At 43.7% G+C, this 16,358-nt stretch overlaps 1 protein-coding gene and 1 pseudogene across 1 annotated transcript; both read left to right on the top strand.

Annotated features, from left to right (window-relative positions):
* Positions 1–6,496: 6,496 nt before the first annotated feature.
* LOC128847083 (olfactory receptor 287-like) lies at positions 6,497–7,423 on the top strand. Its single transcript, XM_054046415.1, has one exon. The coding sequence runs from the start codon at positions 6,497–6,499 to the stop codon at positions 7,421–7,423; it is 927 nt and encodes a 308-aa protein (XP_053902390.1).
* A 3,846-nt stretch (positions 7,424–11,269) lies between these two features.
* Positions 11,270–14,560, top strand: LOC128847045 (olfactory receptor 2F1-like; annotated as a pseudogene).
* Positions 14,561–16,358: the final 1,798 nt, after the last annotated feature.

The raw sequence follows: 16,358 nt of genomic DNA, 5'->3' as shown, positions 1-16,358 counted from the left end.
GATGGTGTCAAATTTGCAAATGAACTGGAGCTCAGCAGTTTCTCTTTGGAGTCTGGTACTGAAGTTTTTTTGCTGTAAGATGGCTACCTTTACATCTGCTATTGTGTGGCCAGGGAGGTTGAAGTGTTCTCCTACAGGTTTTTGTATATTGCCATTCCGGATATCTGACTTGTGTCCATTTATCCTCTTGCATAGTGACTGTCCAGTTTGACCAATGTACATAGCAGAGGGGCATTGCTGGCATATGATGACATATATAACATTGGTGAACGTGCAGGTGAATGAGCCGGTGATGTTGTAGCTGATCTGGTTAGGTCCTGTGATGGTGTTGCTGGTGTAGATATGTGGGCTGTGACTCTGAAAAAGGTCAGGGAGTCCTGGTGATGCTGTGGCCAAAAAATCTAATGTGATCCTGGATTGCGTAAATGGGAGGATCTTGAGGAGGAGTAGAGAAGTTGTTTTATCTCTCTATTTGGCAACGATGCTATCACTGCTAGAATCCTGTGCCCAGTTCTGGGCCCCACAATTCAAGGAAGATGTTGACAAATTGGAAAGCGTTCAGGGAAGAGAAATTAGAAAATGTGTCTCAAGGAGTTCAAACTATTTAGCTTAACGAAAAGAGAGTGAAGGGGTGACTGGATTTCAGTCTCTATGCAGGGAACAAGTATTTAATAATGGGCTCCTCAGTCTAGCAGATAAAGGTCTAACACGATCCAAAGTCTGGAAGTTGAAGCTAGACAAATTCAGATTGGAAATAAGGTGTAAAATTTTAACATTGAGAGTAATTAACCATTGGAACAACTTTCCAAGGCTCATGCTGGATTCTCCATCACTTATCATTTTTAAATCAAGATTGGATTTTTTTTCTAACAAATCTTCTCTAGAAAATATTTTGGAGAAGTTCTCTGGCCTGTGTTATACAGTAGGTCAGAGTAGATTATCACAATGTTCCCTTTGGGAGTTGGAATCTATGAGTCTATGGAATCTATGGTTTATGTTAAAATTTCTGATGGCGTTAACATGTTCCCGTGGAACAGTTCTGTCTGAAAATTTTTGATTGCTCTACTTCCAACACTTCAGAATGAAATATTTAATTTCAGTATCCCTTCAAAATTAAAAATATTTAGTATTAATGAACATGTTGACTTAAAATGGCATTGAAATAAATAATTTTAATGTCAATTTTTTTCAGTTTGGCTATTTAAAAATCATATCTTTATTTGAAAATAAAATATTTTTGTTTGGATTTGATTTGATTTTGGAAACAGAAAAAATGTTTGGATTTTTTTAATGTCCAACCTAAATATATATTTTTTATTTTCCAATCAAAAATTGAGATAATTTGTCAAAATTGACATTTTCCTGTGGATAATTTTTTATTTCAACTATTCCACATTTTCTGGTATTAAGATGTACTGTGGAAAAAATTATTAGCTTGCTCCCTCTAGCTCAATTACTTGTCTATCAGCAATGAGTTGCCCCTTACCACACCACCTGGTGTTTCTTTGTCCTCCCTTTTATGATTTATTGCGTTTTGGCAGATTGTGAAATCAATGGTGAAGGGAAATCAAACTAATGTGAAGGAATTTATTCTGCTGGGCTTCCCTAGCTCTCAGTATGTACTGATCTCTCTCTTCCTGCTATTCTTGTTCACCTACCTCTTGATGGCCATGGGAAACATCTGTAAACAATCCCTACATAATGGGCTACTCCTGCTTCATTGAAGGAATAAATGGAGATAGAGGTCACTACATGGAGGGTATTTTGGTGCCTCAAGATGCACATAGACACATTGTCGCCTAAGTCCCATTGAAATCAATGGGAGTTAGGCACCTAAATACCTTGAGGAGCTGGGCCTCAATGGGATTTTCAAAGGTGCCTAAACATGATAGCCACGTAACATCCAATGGGAGTTAGGCACCTCATCTGTTCAGGTGCTTTGGAAAGTCCCCTTAGGCTCCCCTCTGCATCTTTATGTGCCTAAACAAACACCTGGCCTACAAGATCAAAGTGTGAGTGGGCACCTCATGGTCTGGCTGCTGTTTCTCCTGCAGAGGATGTCTGGTACTCGAGGAGGGAATGATGGATACTCTGTGCTTTATTCTACATTCCTGTGTTTCAAGACAGCAAACCACTTTCTAACTTGATTGAGTGAGGGGAAAAACCTCTTTCAAAAATGGTAATGGATTTTTGAGAATGGAATGCAGTGTCTACTAGATTTCAGTTCAGGGCAAGTGAATGGGACATGGGCACCTGTAGTTCCTGATATCCCAAGTCAAACTGGGTCAGTTCCCCAGCAGCTGTAAGTTAGAATTGCTTAACTGAAATCGATAGAGATTTGCTGATTCACACAAGGTGAGGATCTGGTCCATGCAGTTTGACCAGGGTTGTAATTCCCCTCTGCGCCTCTGAAATTCAGGCACATGCTGTGTTCACATGGGACAGAATCCTGCTTCTATGCCAGTGCAAATCTGGAGTAACTCTCCTGAAGTCAGTGGAGTTATACCTGTGTAAGCCCAGTGTCAGTGAGTGGATGATCAGGAGAAGAGACACTGGTCTTTGGCCCATTGGAGTAAATGGGCCTGATTCTTCCTCTCATTCACCCCAGTGTAAATCTGGAGTAACTCCACTGCAGTCAGTTTGGCTGAATCCCCTCTTATCCATTCCAGAGTGAATCTCCCCTGTCTGTGCCTCAGTTTCCCCATCTGTAAAATGGGGATAGTGACCCTGATCTCCTTGGTAAGTTCTTTGAGAGCTACTGATTTTAAGCCCAGAATAAGAGCTAAGTGTTGTTTCTATTGGTTGGCTGCCTAAAGAATCTTTTCCACTGCACTTTGTTATTCAGCCAACTCTTCTCGGGACTGGATCCACAAATAATGGATGGAGGTTTGACATGCGGCAAGAGCATGTAGAAGTTGCTCAGAATTTAGTGCAGAGGAAATCTATGAAGGTAGGTGTGTGTGTTTACAAAACCCATGCGGGCATGTGGGAATTAGAGCCATCTTCTCTGAGGATTGGCCCATGAGTTATTTGGTTAATGGCCCCTCAAGCAATTCCCTCTGTAGTTCTGAGAAAGTCTGTGAATTTCTCTGAAGATTATGTCCCAAGGTGGCCTTCTGAGCTGATGAAATAAGCCATCTTGAGTCGAACACTCTTTCGTTGCCTGAATGGAGCACATAAGAAGACAGTAGTATATAAGAGATAGATAGATAAATAGATGTCAGTGCCATAGAAGAGAGAGAGAGAGAAAGACAGAAGACAGTAGTATATAACATATATATATAGTTCATTTTCAGTTAAAAGTATATACTAAGATATACTGATAATCTCTTAAGGATATTTGATGATTGACTTCATTAGAGCAGGTTGTGTGCTTGAATCTTTTGAAAGTGTTCAAAAGGTGTGTGTCAGAGAAGCAGAATTATTGTCTGTTTTTAAAAAATAATTACTGTGTTGGTTTTTCTCTCCATGCTTAAGAGAGCACCTTTTTTCTACACTTGATGTGTTAGCAGTTATGTTTCATTCAGAATGCATCCACAGAACTGTCACCCACACAGTGAGTATTCTGAAAGTTCTTTGAGTATCTACCCAGAATGCTCAGAAGTTACACCAGTTTAAATGAAATTAGAATGTGGTGGTGTTATTATTCCTAGCATTCAAATTAATACTAGTTTAGAGAAAATTGCACAAATCCCTCAGAAATTCAATGGATTTGGGTTCATAATTTCCTCAAGCATCTTAGAGCATGCAATCCTATGGTTCTGCATTGCACTCACTCTCCAGTATAAAAACATGTTAGGCAATTTCACCTGTGTTCATAGTAGGTTTCTGGTCAGTTTCACCTTTTTGCTGTCTTGCAGATTAATTGTAGTTTTGCAAACTATGCAGAGATACTTTACACCTTCCAAAATAAAACAATCTTCCCCTATATATGGTGACTTTAGAGGGAAAAGAAAGAAAGAAAGAAAGAAAGAAAGAAAGAAAGAAAGAAAGAAAGAAAGAAAGAAAGATTCTAGCCATTGTATCACCAACAGAATTATTTACTACATTCACGTCAGTGACTCTTGTGAGAACATCCTAAAGACAGTGCAGTTTGCAGAGAGACTAATTAAACTGAAGAAAATGGGATCACACTTTATATTAGTGTTCCCTTGATAAGTCCTTTAGAAACAGGCTTGGAAGGATCAGATTTGTATTGGTAAATGACGATAAACATTGATTTCACCACACACGCAGAAAAATGACAAAAATATTTCCATCAATAATCCAAATTAACAGGTAAGGAAGGAAAATGCTGCTTAAGGGTATTTGATTTGCTTATTTTGCCATGTGATGTTGACAGAGTTTTAAAAGTTATAAACCTTTAACATTTTGAATCTCAACATCCACTGTCATTAAATAATTATTGTCTGACTCTGCTCCATTGTCTGGCCCACATAATGAACTGCAACTGTGAACATTTAATTGATAAAAATGGAAATAAACACTTACAAGCGATAATATTGCACAAATATGAAAATCTAAATCAATAAAAATAGAAAAGCAATGCTTTTAAAAATAAGCATTGATATTACCCATCAAAATTATGAGGAAAATGAATTCTTCCACACCTATTGACAAAGTTTAATTGATTTTAAGCATGTTAAAGACATAAGCAGTATATGTTCCCAGGGTTATAAGCACATCAGTAGAAAGTTTCAGAAATGGTTATATATCGGGTTTATAAACACATGTGGAGTGGTTGGCCTCGATATAAATTGGTTAAGCATTTATTAAAACTTCAATTATTAATCCTTTACAAACCTTAAATATGGAACCTTAATATAGAGAATACCCAGACTTAGAAGTGAATGGAGTCTGGAATTCAGGGGTACCATCATGGTTACCAATGGTTCAGAGGAGGTATAAATCAAAAATGCACACATCATCATCAACAACAACAGAGGATTGTCCTTTAGATGTCCTTTAAGATGTCTCAAGGCAGACATTCTGTTCATTCCCTCTGGGGCACCTGCGTTGGCCACTGTTAGAAGAGAGGATACTGGTCTAGATGGACCTTTGATATGACCCAGCATGGCCGTTCTTATGTAAGTTCTTATGTTCTGATGTTCTGGCTCTGTGGAGGGAGTGTGCGCTAATAGCTTAGAACAGTGGTTCTCAAACTTTTCTTTTCATGGACTACTTGAAAATTGCTGAGGGTCTCAGTGGATCACTTAATGATCTTTCCAAATGTTTGTACCATTAGCTAACTATTGTAAAGCACTTCGGATAAAAGCGCTATATAACAAAACCTTAATAATAATTAACATATTTTTTGTTCTACAAAAAAAAGCACACAACTCATATTTTAATATCAGTAGTCATACCTTTTTAATGCGATGGATGTGCCTCTCCCCCGCTGCAGCAGCCCCCAAGTTGGGGCTGGGAAGGAGAGTCATCTCTCCCCAGCAGCCGCAGCCCTGGAGCTGGGGAAAGTCGCCTCTCTGGCTGCCGCAGTCCTGAAGTCCCAAATTCACCCCATCCCCTCTTCTCACCCCTTTGCCCCTCCCACCTACCCCCTATTCCCTCCAAGGCCACAACCTCACCTTTCATGTGCGTCTTCTCAAGAGTCCAGGCACCTAATTAGTGAAGCCACACCTTCACAGCTCCACTAATTAGATGGGTGGCCTTCATTCTCTTCTGTGCGGCTGCCCAGGTGCTCACCTTAGAGGAAAATATCTGTGGACCACCTGAATGGAGCTCGCGGACCACTAGTGGTCTGCAGACTACAGTTTGAGAACCTCTGGCTTAGAAAAAGGAACCAGGAATCAGGATGCTTGGGTTCTGTTTTCCAGCTCTGGGAGTGGGATGGGATCGATGGGTTGGAGGGCTAGGAGTCAGGACTCCTGGGTTCCATTCGCCACTCTAGAAGGGAAGTGGGGTCTTGTGGTTAGAGCAGAAGTCTGAGAGCGAGAAATCCAGTATTCTGTGTCTGGCTTTGGGAGGTGAGTTAGGGCAGGTTTCCTGGCTCTGTGGGTGGAGAAGAATCTAAGGCTGGGATTTTCAAAGGAATCTAGGGGAGTTAGGTGCCAATCTGCCATTGAAACTATAGTTCTCATAGATGACAACATACTCACATCTCCTATTGAGAACTGAATGTGCACTACTTCACATAAATTGTGTTCAGTATCCTGCAGGATACTGCTCTTTAATGTGAGATGGGGGGGGGTCTCGTCAAGATAGGATACCTTTTTCCTAAGAGATAAGCTCTGGTTCAACCATTAGCTACTGGGCTTTGATGAATGGGATTATCCAACCTGTGTGATACAGGAGGTCAGACTGTATAATCCCGTTGGGCTTTAAAAATATAATATATTCTCTCTCTTTCTCTCTCTCTCTCTCTCTCTCCATGACTGCTCAGTTTGTTGTTAACAATGAGCTGCACTTAACCAAGTCACCTGGGTGTTTCTTTGTCTTCCTTTTATGGTTTTCTGTGTTTTAACAGGGAGAGCACCCAATGGTGAAGGGAAATCAGACCAATGTGAGGGAATTTATTCTGCTGGGGTTCCCTGGCTCTTGGTACGTGCAGATCTCTCTCTTCCTGCTTTTCTTGTTCATGTACCTCCTGACGCTGATGGGAAACATCACCATCATCTCCTTAGTGGGGACCCACCGCCGCCTGCACACCCCGATGTATTTCTTCCTCTGCAATCTCTCCTTCCTAGACATCTGGTTCACCACGGGCTACATTCCCAAAACTCTTGCTCTCCTAGTGTCCAAAAACAAAACCATTTCCTTCCCCAGTTGCATCCTGCAGATGTACTTTGTCTTCTCCCTCGGCTGCACCGAATATCTACTTCTGGCCGTCATGGCCTATGATCGCTATCTGGCCATATGCCACCCATTGCGCTATAGCTCCATCATGAACAGCACGTTGTCCATTCAGCTGGCTCTTGGATCATGGGCAAGTAGCTTCCTGACTATTTCTGTGCTGGCGTTTCTGATCACCAGGTTGTCCTTCTGTGACTCTACCATCATCAACCATTTCTTCTGTGATGTAGATTCTTGGATAGAGCTGTCCTGCACAGACACGCGCCTCATTGAGATGGTGTATATTACTATCTGCTTTATTGTCGTCCTTGGGTCCTGTGCTGTCATCCTGGTCTCCTACATTTACATCATCTCCACTGTCCTGAGAATCCCATCTGCCCAAGCCTGGCAAAAGGCCTTTTCCACTTGCTCTGCCCATCTCACCGTCGTGGTTATATGGTATGGCTGCTCCATCTTTCTGTATGTCAAGCCATCCAAACAGAACTCACTGGAAATGAACAAAGTTGTCACCCTCTTGAACACTATCATGACACCATTACTTAATCCTTTCATTTACACGCTAAGGAACAAAGACATTAAAGAAATATTGAGAAAGGCATTCAGTAGGACATAGGGTGACTAGACAGCAAGTGTGAAAAATCGGGATGGGGTAGAGGGTAATAGGAGCCTATATAAGAAAAAGACCCAAAAATCGGGACTGTCCCTATAAAATCGGGAGATCTGGTCACCCTAGTCCAATGCCCTGGATATAATTGATTTAGGCAAGCAGTGAGGGGAAATCAAGTGGGAAATGTTGATATTTTGACATTTGTTTTCATTCCAAATCATAGCGGAAACAATTATTTTCCAAATGTCTTTTGAAATGGAAATTGCAAAACAAACCCATTTCAAACCATTTGTTGTGGAGGTGGGGAATCAAAACTCCACTTCAAAATGTAATGTTTGTTTTGCAATTTACTTTATTATTCCATTATTAGTTTAACATTATGTCATGACATGTCAGTAGTGTGCACTCTATGGCATGCCTTATTATGTCAAGTTTTCACAATATAACAATAAAAGAGTCAAAATATTCTTTTCTTTTCTCATTTATTTTTTCTCTTCCCTTTTTCCTTTTCACAAACAAAACAAACCACTGATCTAATCCCAGGGGAACACCACTGCATTTAGCAGCTGGACCATAGGCACAGATTTTCCCGCTAGCCGGGGGGTGCTCAACCCCCTCACTGCCCCAGGCCCTATCCCCACTCCACCCCTTCCCCCAGGCCCACGCCCCTGCCCCTCCTCTTTCTGCCCCTGCTCTGCCCCCACCCCACCTCTTCCCCTTCTCTTACCTCCCCCTCTCCTGCATTCGCCCCATCACCGCTCCTCCCCCTCCCTCCTGGGGCCCCAGGCACACCATGAAACAGCTGTTTGCGGTGGGCGGGAGGCGCTGGGAGGGAGGGGGAGGAGTGGATCCGTGGGGCGACGGGTGGACGAGAGGTGCTGGGGGAACGGGGGTGGGGGGTAGCTTGGCTTACGGTGGGTGCTGAACACCCACTAATTTTTCTCCATTGGTGCTCCAGCCCTGGAGCACCCACTGAGTCGGCACCTATGAGCTGGACTCCATAGTGAACAAGATAAGAAATTTTTCAGTCCTTTGGTTCTTTTCACAGCACTGCCAGGTACTTGCAGTGGGTTGGGATTCTGTGCTTCACCTTCCCCATCTGGCACTTAACCTATTTGAGAATCCCACGTGAACCTTGCTAGGCATTCTTATTTCAAAAACTAGAGATGTCTGTGTCTATGGGCCTGATCCCCCTCCCTCTCATTTTCTGTAGTCTAAATCAGGAATAGCTCCCCTTACCTCAATGGGCCAAATCCCCAGCGGGTGCAAATTGGCCATACCTCCCAATGGGGCCAGTTCCCCATCTTGTGTGAATCTGCATAGTTCCAGTGCAGACAGTGGGTCCACCTCCACTAAGATCAAAGGGATAAAATGCCCAGCTGGTGTAAACCAACAGAGCTATGTCAGTCTATAGCAGCTGAATACCTGACACAATCAGCAGTTCCTGACTAAGAACTATTCAGTGGGCTGACCCTGCCAGCTTTTACTGAGGAAAGTACTTCTTACCCCAGTGATCTCATTGTTATCAATGAAACCACTGGTGTCAGCAGACCTACTCACATGAGTAAGGATTTTCAGGGTTAGGCCCATCTCAGGGTGTGCAGGACTCAGCCCCTGACTAGTGTGGTTAACAGAAGGACAAACGACTGACTGGATAGTTCACTCACGCCAGTTTTTTGCACTGATCTCTCTCCAACAACTTCAATGCAGCAATTCGGGATTTGCCTCAGTGAAAGTGATGGGAGAATTTGGCCTGATCCTTTCTCACAGCCAGACAGAGCCTAAGGGAGTTAGACTCCACCTGGGATTCACAAAGGAGCTTAAGGTAATCCGGTGCCCAACTCGCACTGAAATTCAATGGGAGGTGGGTAGCTAACAGCCTTAAGCACTGCTGGAAATCATACCCTCTGGTAGCCTTGAAAATTATAACCTTTGTGTTTTGGATGTGCTGGATCAGGCTGGTCAGATAAAACACACGTGCTTGACTTGAACTTTATATTCATCCACAGGACATATATATAGTGTGGGCAGCATCCTAGATATGTTCTAGAAATTATTTTGGAGAAGTTCTCTGGCCTTTGCTATACCGGGGGCCTGACTAGATTAGCACAATGGTCCTTCCTGGCATCAGAATCTATGAATCTAAGCATCGCATTCTTCCCCATCTCTTTATCCTAGTCAGTGTCCCCCAGCCCTAACATAGAGGGATGATCTGCCTTTCTTTAGAGCACCACAAATCACCCGTGATCTAAAGGAATCCCCGTGGTAAGTTGTAACATGTCTGTGTTCATGCAAAGTGACAGTCATCCATGAGCAGAGTCAGCACATGGCCAATTAAGTCCTTGAAATAGGACTTCTATGACCCCCATGAAACAGTTGCACCAAGGCCACAACTTTGGGATGACCTGGTAAGAGGAAGCTGGGTTTACTGGACTTTAGCAGTGCATGGACCTTGTGTTTTACAGACATTGGCTTTTGTCTTTGAGGCGCCCAGGGGTGTGTGTAAGATTTTCCCAGGTCACTGGGTGGAGGCTTGAGCTGGTTTTGCGTTACGTTGTTGGGAGGGGACCCCTATGTACTGAACCCGGCCCTTGCTGCTATCAACTCGGCCTGGCAGAATGGTTACACATAGACACATTGGATGTCCGGAGATGCTGATTCCAGATGCAGATAGACAGGCTAGGTAGCCAAATCCATACATCAGTAGGTAAACTAAGAAAACAGAAAGAGAAAATCACAGGTCAGAATGATCTCACCATATGTATGATCCATGTTTAAAAGGCAGGTGAGTTGATTCATATTTTTATTACTTGTAATCTTTCTATTGTTTAAATTTCAAAGGACCAGATGCTGCCCCACTTGTCTAGGGGTGGATCTGTCTGCAGGGTCCCCTTGACTTCTGCCTGGATGCAGCAGTCTGCTCCCGCACAGTCAGTTACAACACAGGGGCCATGGCTGGCAACCCAGCTACTTTTGCTCTCTCACCACAACAACAAATGAGATCAGTTGGTGCGTGTTAGCCTGTGTGTGTGTGTGTGTGTGTGTGTGTGTGTGTGTTAGGGGGTTTCAGGGCATTTTCTGGAGCAGGCACTTAGCTTTGGAATTCACTTAGCACAGAATCTGCCTGTGGTGACATTCACATTCTAACACAAGACCTTGGGTGTTTGTCTGATGAGCTGATAATGGGGAAAAGATTTAGTATGTCTCTGGGAGGCATTCAGAGTTAAACATAGATGTGATATTGGACAGAACACTGGCTTCATTCCCAGTTCCACTAAAAATCAATGCCAAAATAGCCACTCGCTTCCACGAGGGCAGGAGAGATTTTCTTATGTGTGAGCAGCCTGATATTCAGACTTGCGGGACACTGAGCCAGAAGTGCCAGTGGGTCAGATTTTCAAAGGAACGTAAGTTTCAGGCACAAACTCATTTGAATGACTGTATATGCTGGTGGTTAGAGTGCTCACCCTCCAATACAGAAGGCCAAGTATCCAGTCCTTCTGCTCCAAAGCCTCTTTTATTATTTAACCACAGTGGAACAGCTTCAATAGGAGAGACTGGGGCAGTTATAGGGGTCCCTCAATGTCACAGCTGAGCAGGGTTTTTGTGAATACCAGTGGGGCTTGATTCTGGGATTTAGGCACCTAAAGTGGTAGGTAGGTGCCAAAGTCTTTCTGTGCAACTAGCCCATTTTGTCTATTTACAGCACACATTTTATAGGATGTAGTCGGCCTCGCTTTACATTTATCCTTTTGGTCAGATGATTTCGACAGGCCATTTCAATTTACTTCTATGTGTTAATTTCATTATTTTTTCCCAATCTTACAGGTCAGATTTCCTGAGTCAGCATCAATGGAGAATCAAACCAAAGTGACCAAATTTATTCTCCTGGGACTTTCTAGTGACCCACAGATGCAGATTTTCCTATTTCTGGTGTTTGTAGTTATTTATGTAATTACCCTTGTGCCGAATGTGGTGATCATACTGTTGATAAGGACTGATCCTCACCTTCACACCCCCATGTACTTCTTCCTGTCTCATTGTCGCTATCTGCTATTCCTCAGCCATTGTCCTTAAGATGTTGGTGAATTTCCTAGTAGAGCACAAAACCATTTCTGCTGATGGCTGCTTTGCCCAGATATTCTTCATTTTACTGCCGGCTGGTGTTGAAATTTTTATTCTCTCAGCAATGGTGTATGACCGCTACGCTGCCATCTGTGACCCATTGTGTTACATGGACACCATGAGCAAAGGGATCTGTGTTCTGCTGGTGAGTGGAGTGTGGGGTTCCATGCGGAGCAGATAAAACGCACGACCAATGTGGTTGCAGGCTGAATCCGAATTCTGTTTATTGCAAGCTTTCTTTTATAGTTTTTCTCAACATTACATAACACAATTAGGCTATAATCACACATCTACGGATTGGACAAGAAGGAGAATCATGTGTTTATCACATGTATAGCCCCACTCCGATTGGTTCAACCATTCCTTACATAAGGCCATGATTTGTTTACCTCATCTTATATAATACTAGACCACCAGGGGGCCTTACATAAGGCCATGATCATTTTATATAATCCTAGACCACCAGGGGGTCTTACATAAGGCCATGATCATCTTATATAATCCTAGACCACCAGGGGGCCTTACATAAGGCCATGATCATTTTATATAATCCTAGACCACCAGGGGGTCTTACATAAGGCCATGATCATTTTATATAATCCTAGACCACCAGGGGGGCCTTACATAAGGCCATGATTTATTACCTTGCAAGTGTCCCATCGTGACCCTTACCTCCTCATGGAACTTTTCATTAGGTTGGTGTAGGGATGATACATCCCCACACCTCCCCCCTTTTTCTTAAATAAGGCCTATAGGAGGGTCCAACTAACATTAGGACAATTACTAGCCACCTGACTACTTTTTTTTTTTTTTTTTTTTTTTTTGCAGACAAAGCAGAGCCCATTTTATTAAAAGCAGCCGCTCACCTGTGAGCTCACGAACGTCTCTCTCGGACGACCAGGAGCCGGTATCCTCCGGTACCTCCTGCCGCGGCTGCCACCTCTGCCTTTTCTCACCGAACGCTTCAGTCGGCTGTGAGCTCACGAACGTCTGTCTCGGACGACCAGGAGCCGGTATCCTCCGGTACCTCCTGCCGCGGCTGCCACCTCCGCCTTTTCTTACCGAACGCTTCAGTTGGCTGTGAGCTCACAAACGTCTCTCTCGGACGACCAGGAGCCGGTATCCTCCGGTACCTCCTGCCGCGGCTGCCACCTCCGCCTTTTCTCACCGAACGCTTCAGTCGGCTGTGAGCTCACGAACGTCTCTCTCGGACGACCAGGAGCCGGTATCCTCCGGTACCTCCTGCCGCGGCTGCCACCTCCGCCTTTTTTCACCGAACGCTTCAGTCGGCTGTGAGCTCACGAACGTCTCTCTCGGACGACCAGGAGCCGGTATCCTCCGGTACCTCCTGCCGCGGCTACCATCTCCGCCTTTTCTTACCGAACGCTTCAGTCGGCTGTGAGCTCACGAACGTCTCTCTCGGACGACCAGGAGCCGGTATCCTCCGGTACCTCCTGCCGCGGCTGCCACCTCCGCCTTTTCTTAAACCATGTTCAGTTTTTGGTCGTGCTCCAGTTGACACTGAGCTTGGCAAACCATCTAAATCTTGGTAGCCTGCCCTCTTATTCCCACAGATTCCCTTTCTCTGATGATCTCTGTGAAGAAGGCCTGTTTCCACCTTAACAGGGCACGGCTGTTTGCGCTTTTTGGTAGAAGGAGTGCTGGAAGGAGAAGAGCCAGCACTGAGAGCCTCTTCAATATCTAAATTCAATTGTTCCAGTTTCTTCATGAGAGATGACATAGAGTCTGACCACTCAGATCCTTTTTTTTGGTTGGATCTGCTTTCTCTTTGCTCAGCTTTTGAGACAACACCTGTTGGGTCTACTGTTTGAGAACGTTGATCCCTGCTCCACTGGCGGCTGTGTCTAGTATGATCTCTGCTAGCTCACTCTGGGCAAAGTCCTGGCTGCCTTGATGTTCAAGCCGAATCACGTCGGGGTCACCATTTGTGGGGTTCCATGCGGAGCAGATAAAACGCACGACCAATGTGGTTGCAGGCTGAATCCGAATTCTGTTTATTGCAAGCTTTCTTTTATAGTTTTTCTCAACATTACATAACACAATTAGGCTATAATCACACATCTACGGATTGGACAAGAAGGAGAATCATGTGTTTATCACATGTATAGCCCCACTCCGATTGGTTCAACCATTCCTTACATAAGGCCATGATTTGTTTACCTCATCTTATATAATACTAGACCACCAGGGGGCCTTACATAAGGCCATGATCATTTTATATAATCCTAGACCACCAGGGGGTCTTACATAAGGCCATGATCATCTTATATAATCCTAGACCACCAGGGGGCCTTACATAAGGCCATGATCATTTTATATAATCCTAGACCACCAGGGGGTCTTACATAAGGCCATGATCATTTTATATAATCCTAGACCACCAGGGGGGCCTTACATAAGGCCATGATTTATTACCTTGCAAGTGTCCCATCGTGACCCTTACCTCCTCATGGAACTTTTCATTAGGTTGGTGTAGGGATGATACATCCCCACAGTGGAGCATGGGCAATAGGTTTCATAAATGCCCTGCTTAACAAAGGTTTAGTCCTCAGGTTGCACATCTGTGGCCCCAATCAGATCAGCCATTTCAGCTGTGAGCTCCTTCTCCTATTGCATCTGTCCTGCACCGATACCTTCACCAATCAAGTGGTGCTTCTCACTTCTGTTGTGATACTTGGATCAAGCTCCTTCCTCTTCATCCTGATCTCCTACATTCACATCATCACCACTATCCTGAGGATACGCTCGGCACAGGGCAGGCGTAAAGCCTTCTTCACCTGCAGCTCCCACTTGATTATGGTTGGTTTATGGTACCTGATCAGTTTTGTCCAGTACACAAAACCCAGCTCAGTCTCCTCCATGGTTGTGGATGAAATGTTCTCTATCCAGTACAGCATCTTGACTCCTATGTTAAACCCCATCATCTACAGCCTTAAAAATTCAGAGATGAAAACAGCTGTTGGGAAATTACTGGGAAAATTCAAGTTTCTCGAGTAGTGTTGATCTTATTTAAAAAAAATCAAAGAGCATAGAACTGTCAGTAACTTGTGTTTTCGAGATTCTCAGCTCAGGTATCTGACTGACAGTTTGGGTCAAAGCCTCAGCTGGTGTAAATCGGTGTGGCTCCATTGAACTCAGAAGGCCAGATCCCCATTGGGTAGAAGAGACACTGGAGCAAAGGGGACTAGGTCAAGGCTCTCCATCTAGGGTGAGTGCTAGAAGCACCAGGGTCTAGAGCTAGGCATGCCTTCTGTCTCTCTGTGGGCCAATATCTCTTTAATCTGGCCCACTGACTTCATTGGATCTATGGTCTGTTTATAACACTTGGGGATTTGTCTAGTTCTATAAAAAAGAACATCTTTGTCTCTTACATTCTGTAGTTCTGCTAGAGTATTGTGTTGAAAATCCTGTTTAATATCTGTTGTATCTTATAGGATTCATTCCTATTAATATCTGTAGGATTTTCCAATAATAATAATAATTGTAGACAATGCGTGTGATCCCCAGTGGGGCCACAATGCACAAAGACCTAAGGATCGATTAGGAGAGATTGAGCGAGACACATGTCAGGTATCCCATACCGCAGTGGCTAGGGCACCCACACGGGAGGAAGCAGATCCCTTTTTAAAATCTTTTTCCTTATCAGGCACTTGAAGAGGGGTCTGCTACATCCCTAACCACTAGGATAGAAGTTAGGTGGGGTCTCCTCCATCTAATTCCTTCTCCTTTTCTCCCCTCTCTCACCCTGGTTTCTTGCCACCTTAGGTGGGGTTAGAGCAGTGATTCTCAACCTATTTACCATTCTGTGCTGCATATGCAGCTCTCTCTGTGTTATATGAGCCACATGCACACAATATATATACTACCCGTATGGCCCTGAGTATGTCACATAGGCCACAGGTATCAAGATGGAATGTGCTGTTGATCGATGTTGTTATACCAATAGAATAAAAACCAGCAGGATCTTATTAAGAGGGATAAGACAAAGATGCCACATTTATTGTAAATATAATGATAAAGCAAAAGATAAAAGTAAACAACGTTGTTTGACTACTTATTCCTATCACTACTTATTCCTTATACACACACACACACACACACACACACACACACATATATATATATATATATATATATATTCACACAATCATTCATTCAAGTTCTGCATAGGTGTTATAGTTACCAGCCTAGAAGTTGCTCATGCCAAGTTACTGGCCAGGTATCTTGGTCATGAGGATGGAGCCGAGTCTGTGTCAGGTGCACCTGATGCTCCTGGAGGTTGGCAGCAGAACCAGAGACTCAAAATCCTCAGTCTTGAGAGTCCATTCTTATAGGAATTAATTCCTATGTTAGTCTATGGGAGCTGTTTCATTCTGCTGTTGCTGACTCAATCAGCAGATGGCACATTCCTGGGCACATTCCTCGTGGCTCCAAACTGTCCAAAGTTTGTGTTTCTCATCCTTCCAGGTGATGGGGTGGATCCCAGTTTACCCTCCGGGGGTTCTGGTGGTTCATTTTACACATTCTTCGGCTGATGGATACTCCCTTTCTAGGCTGGCACCTCCCTAACCATTCATGTACATCAAGCATTCATCAACATACATTTCATATCTTAACCGTATTTTAATTTACTGTCTCCACCACTTTCGGGGTGTGTGCTAATTCATTTGAGACTCCCGGCCTTTTAACCACAGAGGGTCACAGAAGGTGGGGGTCTGTTCCTAGGACCCTAGTTGCTGTTACAATGAAGTGAAAGTCACTTAACAGCTTATAGCATTTGTTTACATTATATCAG

The sequence above is a fragment of the Malaclemys terrapin genome, chromosome 12, assembly GCF_027887155.1.
Source record: "Malaclemys terrapin pileata isolate rMalTer1 chromosome 12, rMalTer1.hap1, whole genome shotgun sequence".
In the NCBI taxonomy this organism is placed as follows: domain Eukaryota; kingdom Metazoa; phylum Chordata; order Testudines; family Emydidae; genus Malaclemys; species Malaclemys terrapin.
This window is presented reverse-complemented; position numbering and strand designations above follow the sequence as displayed.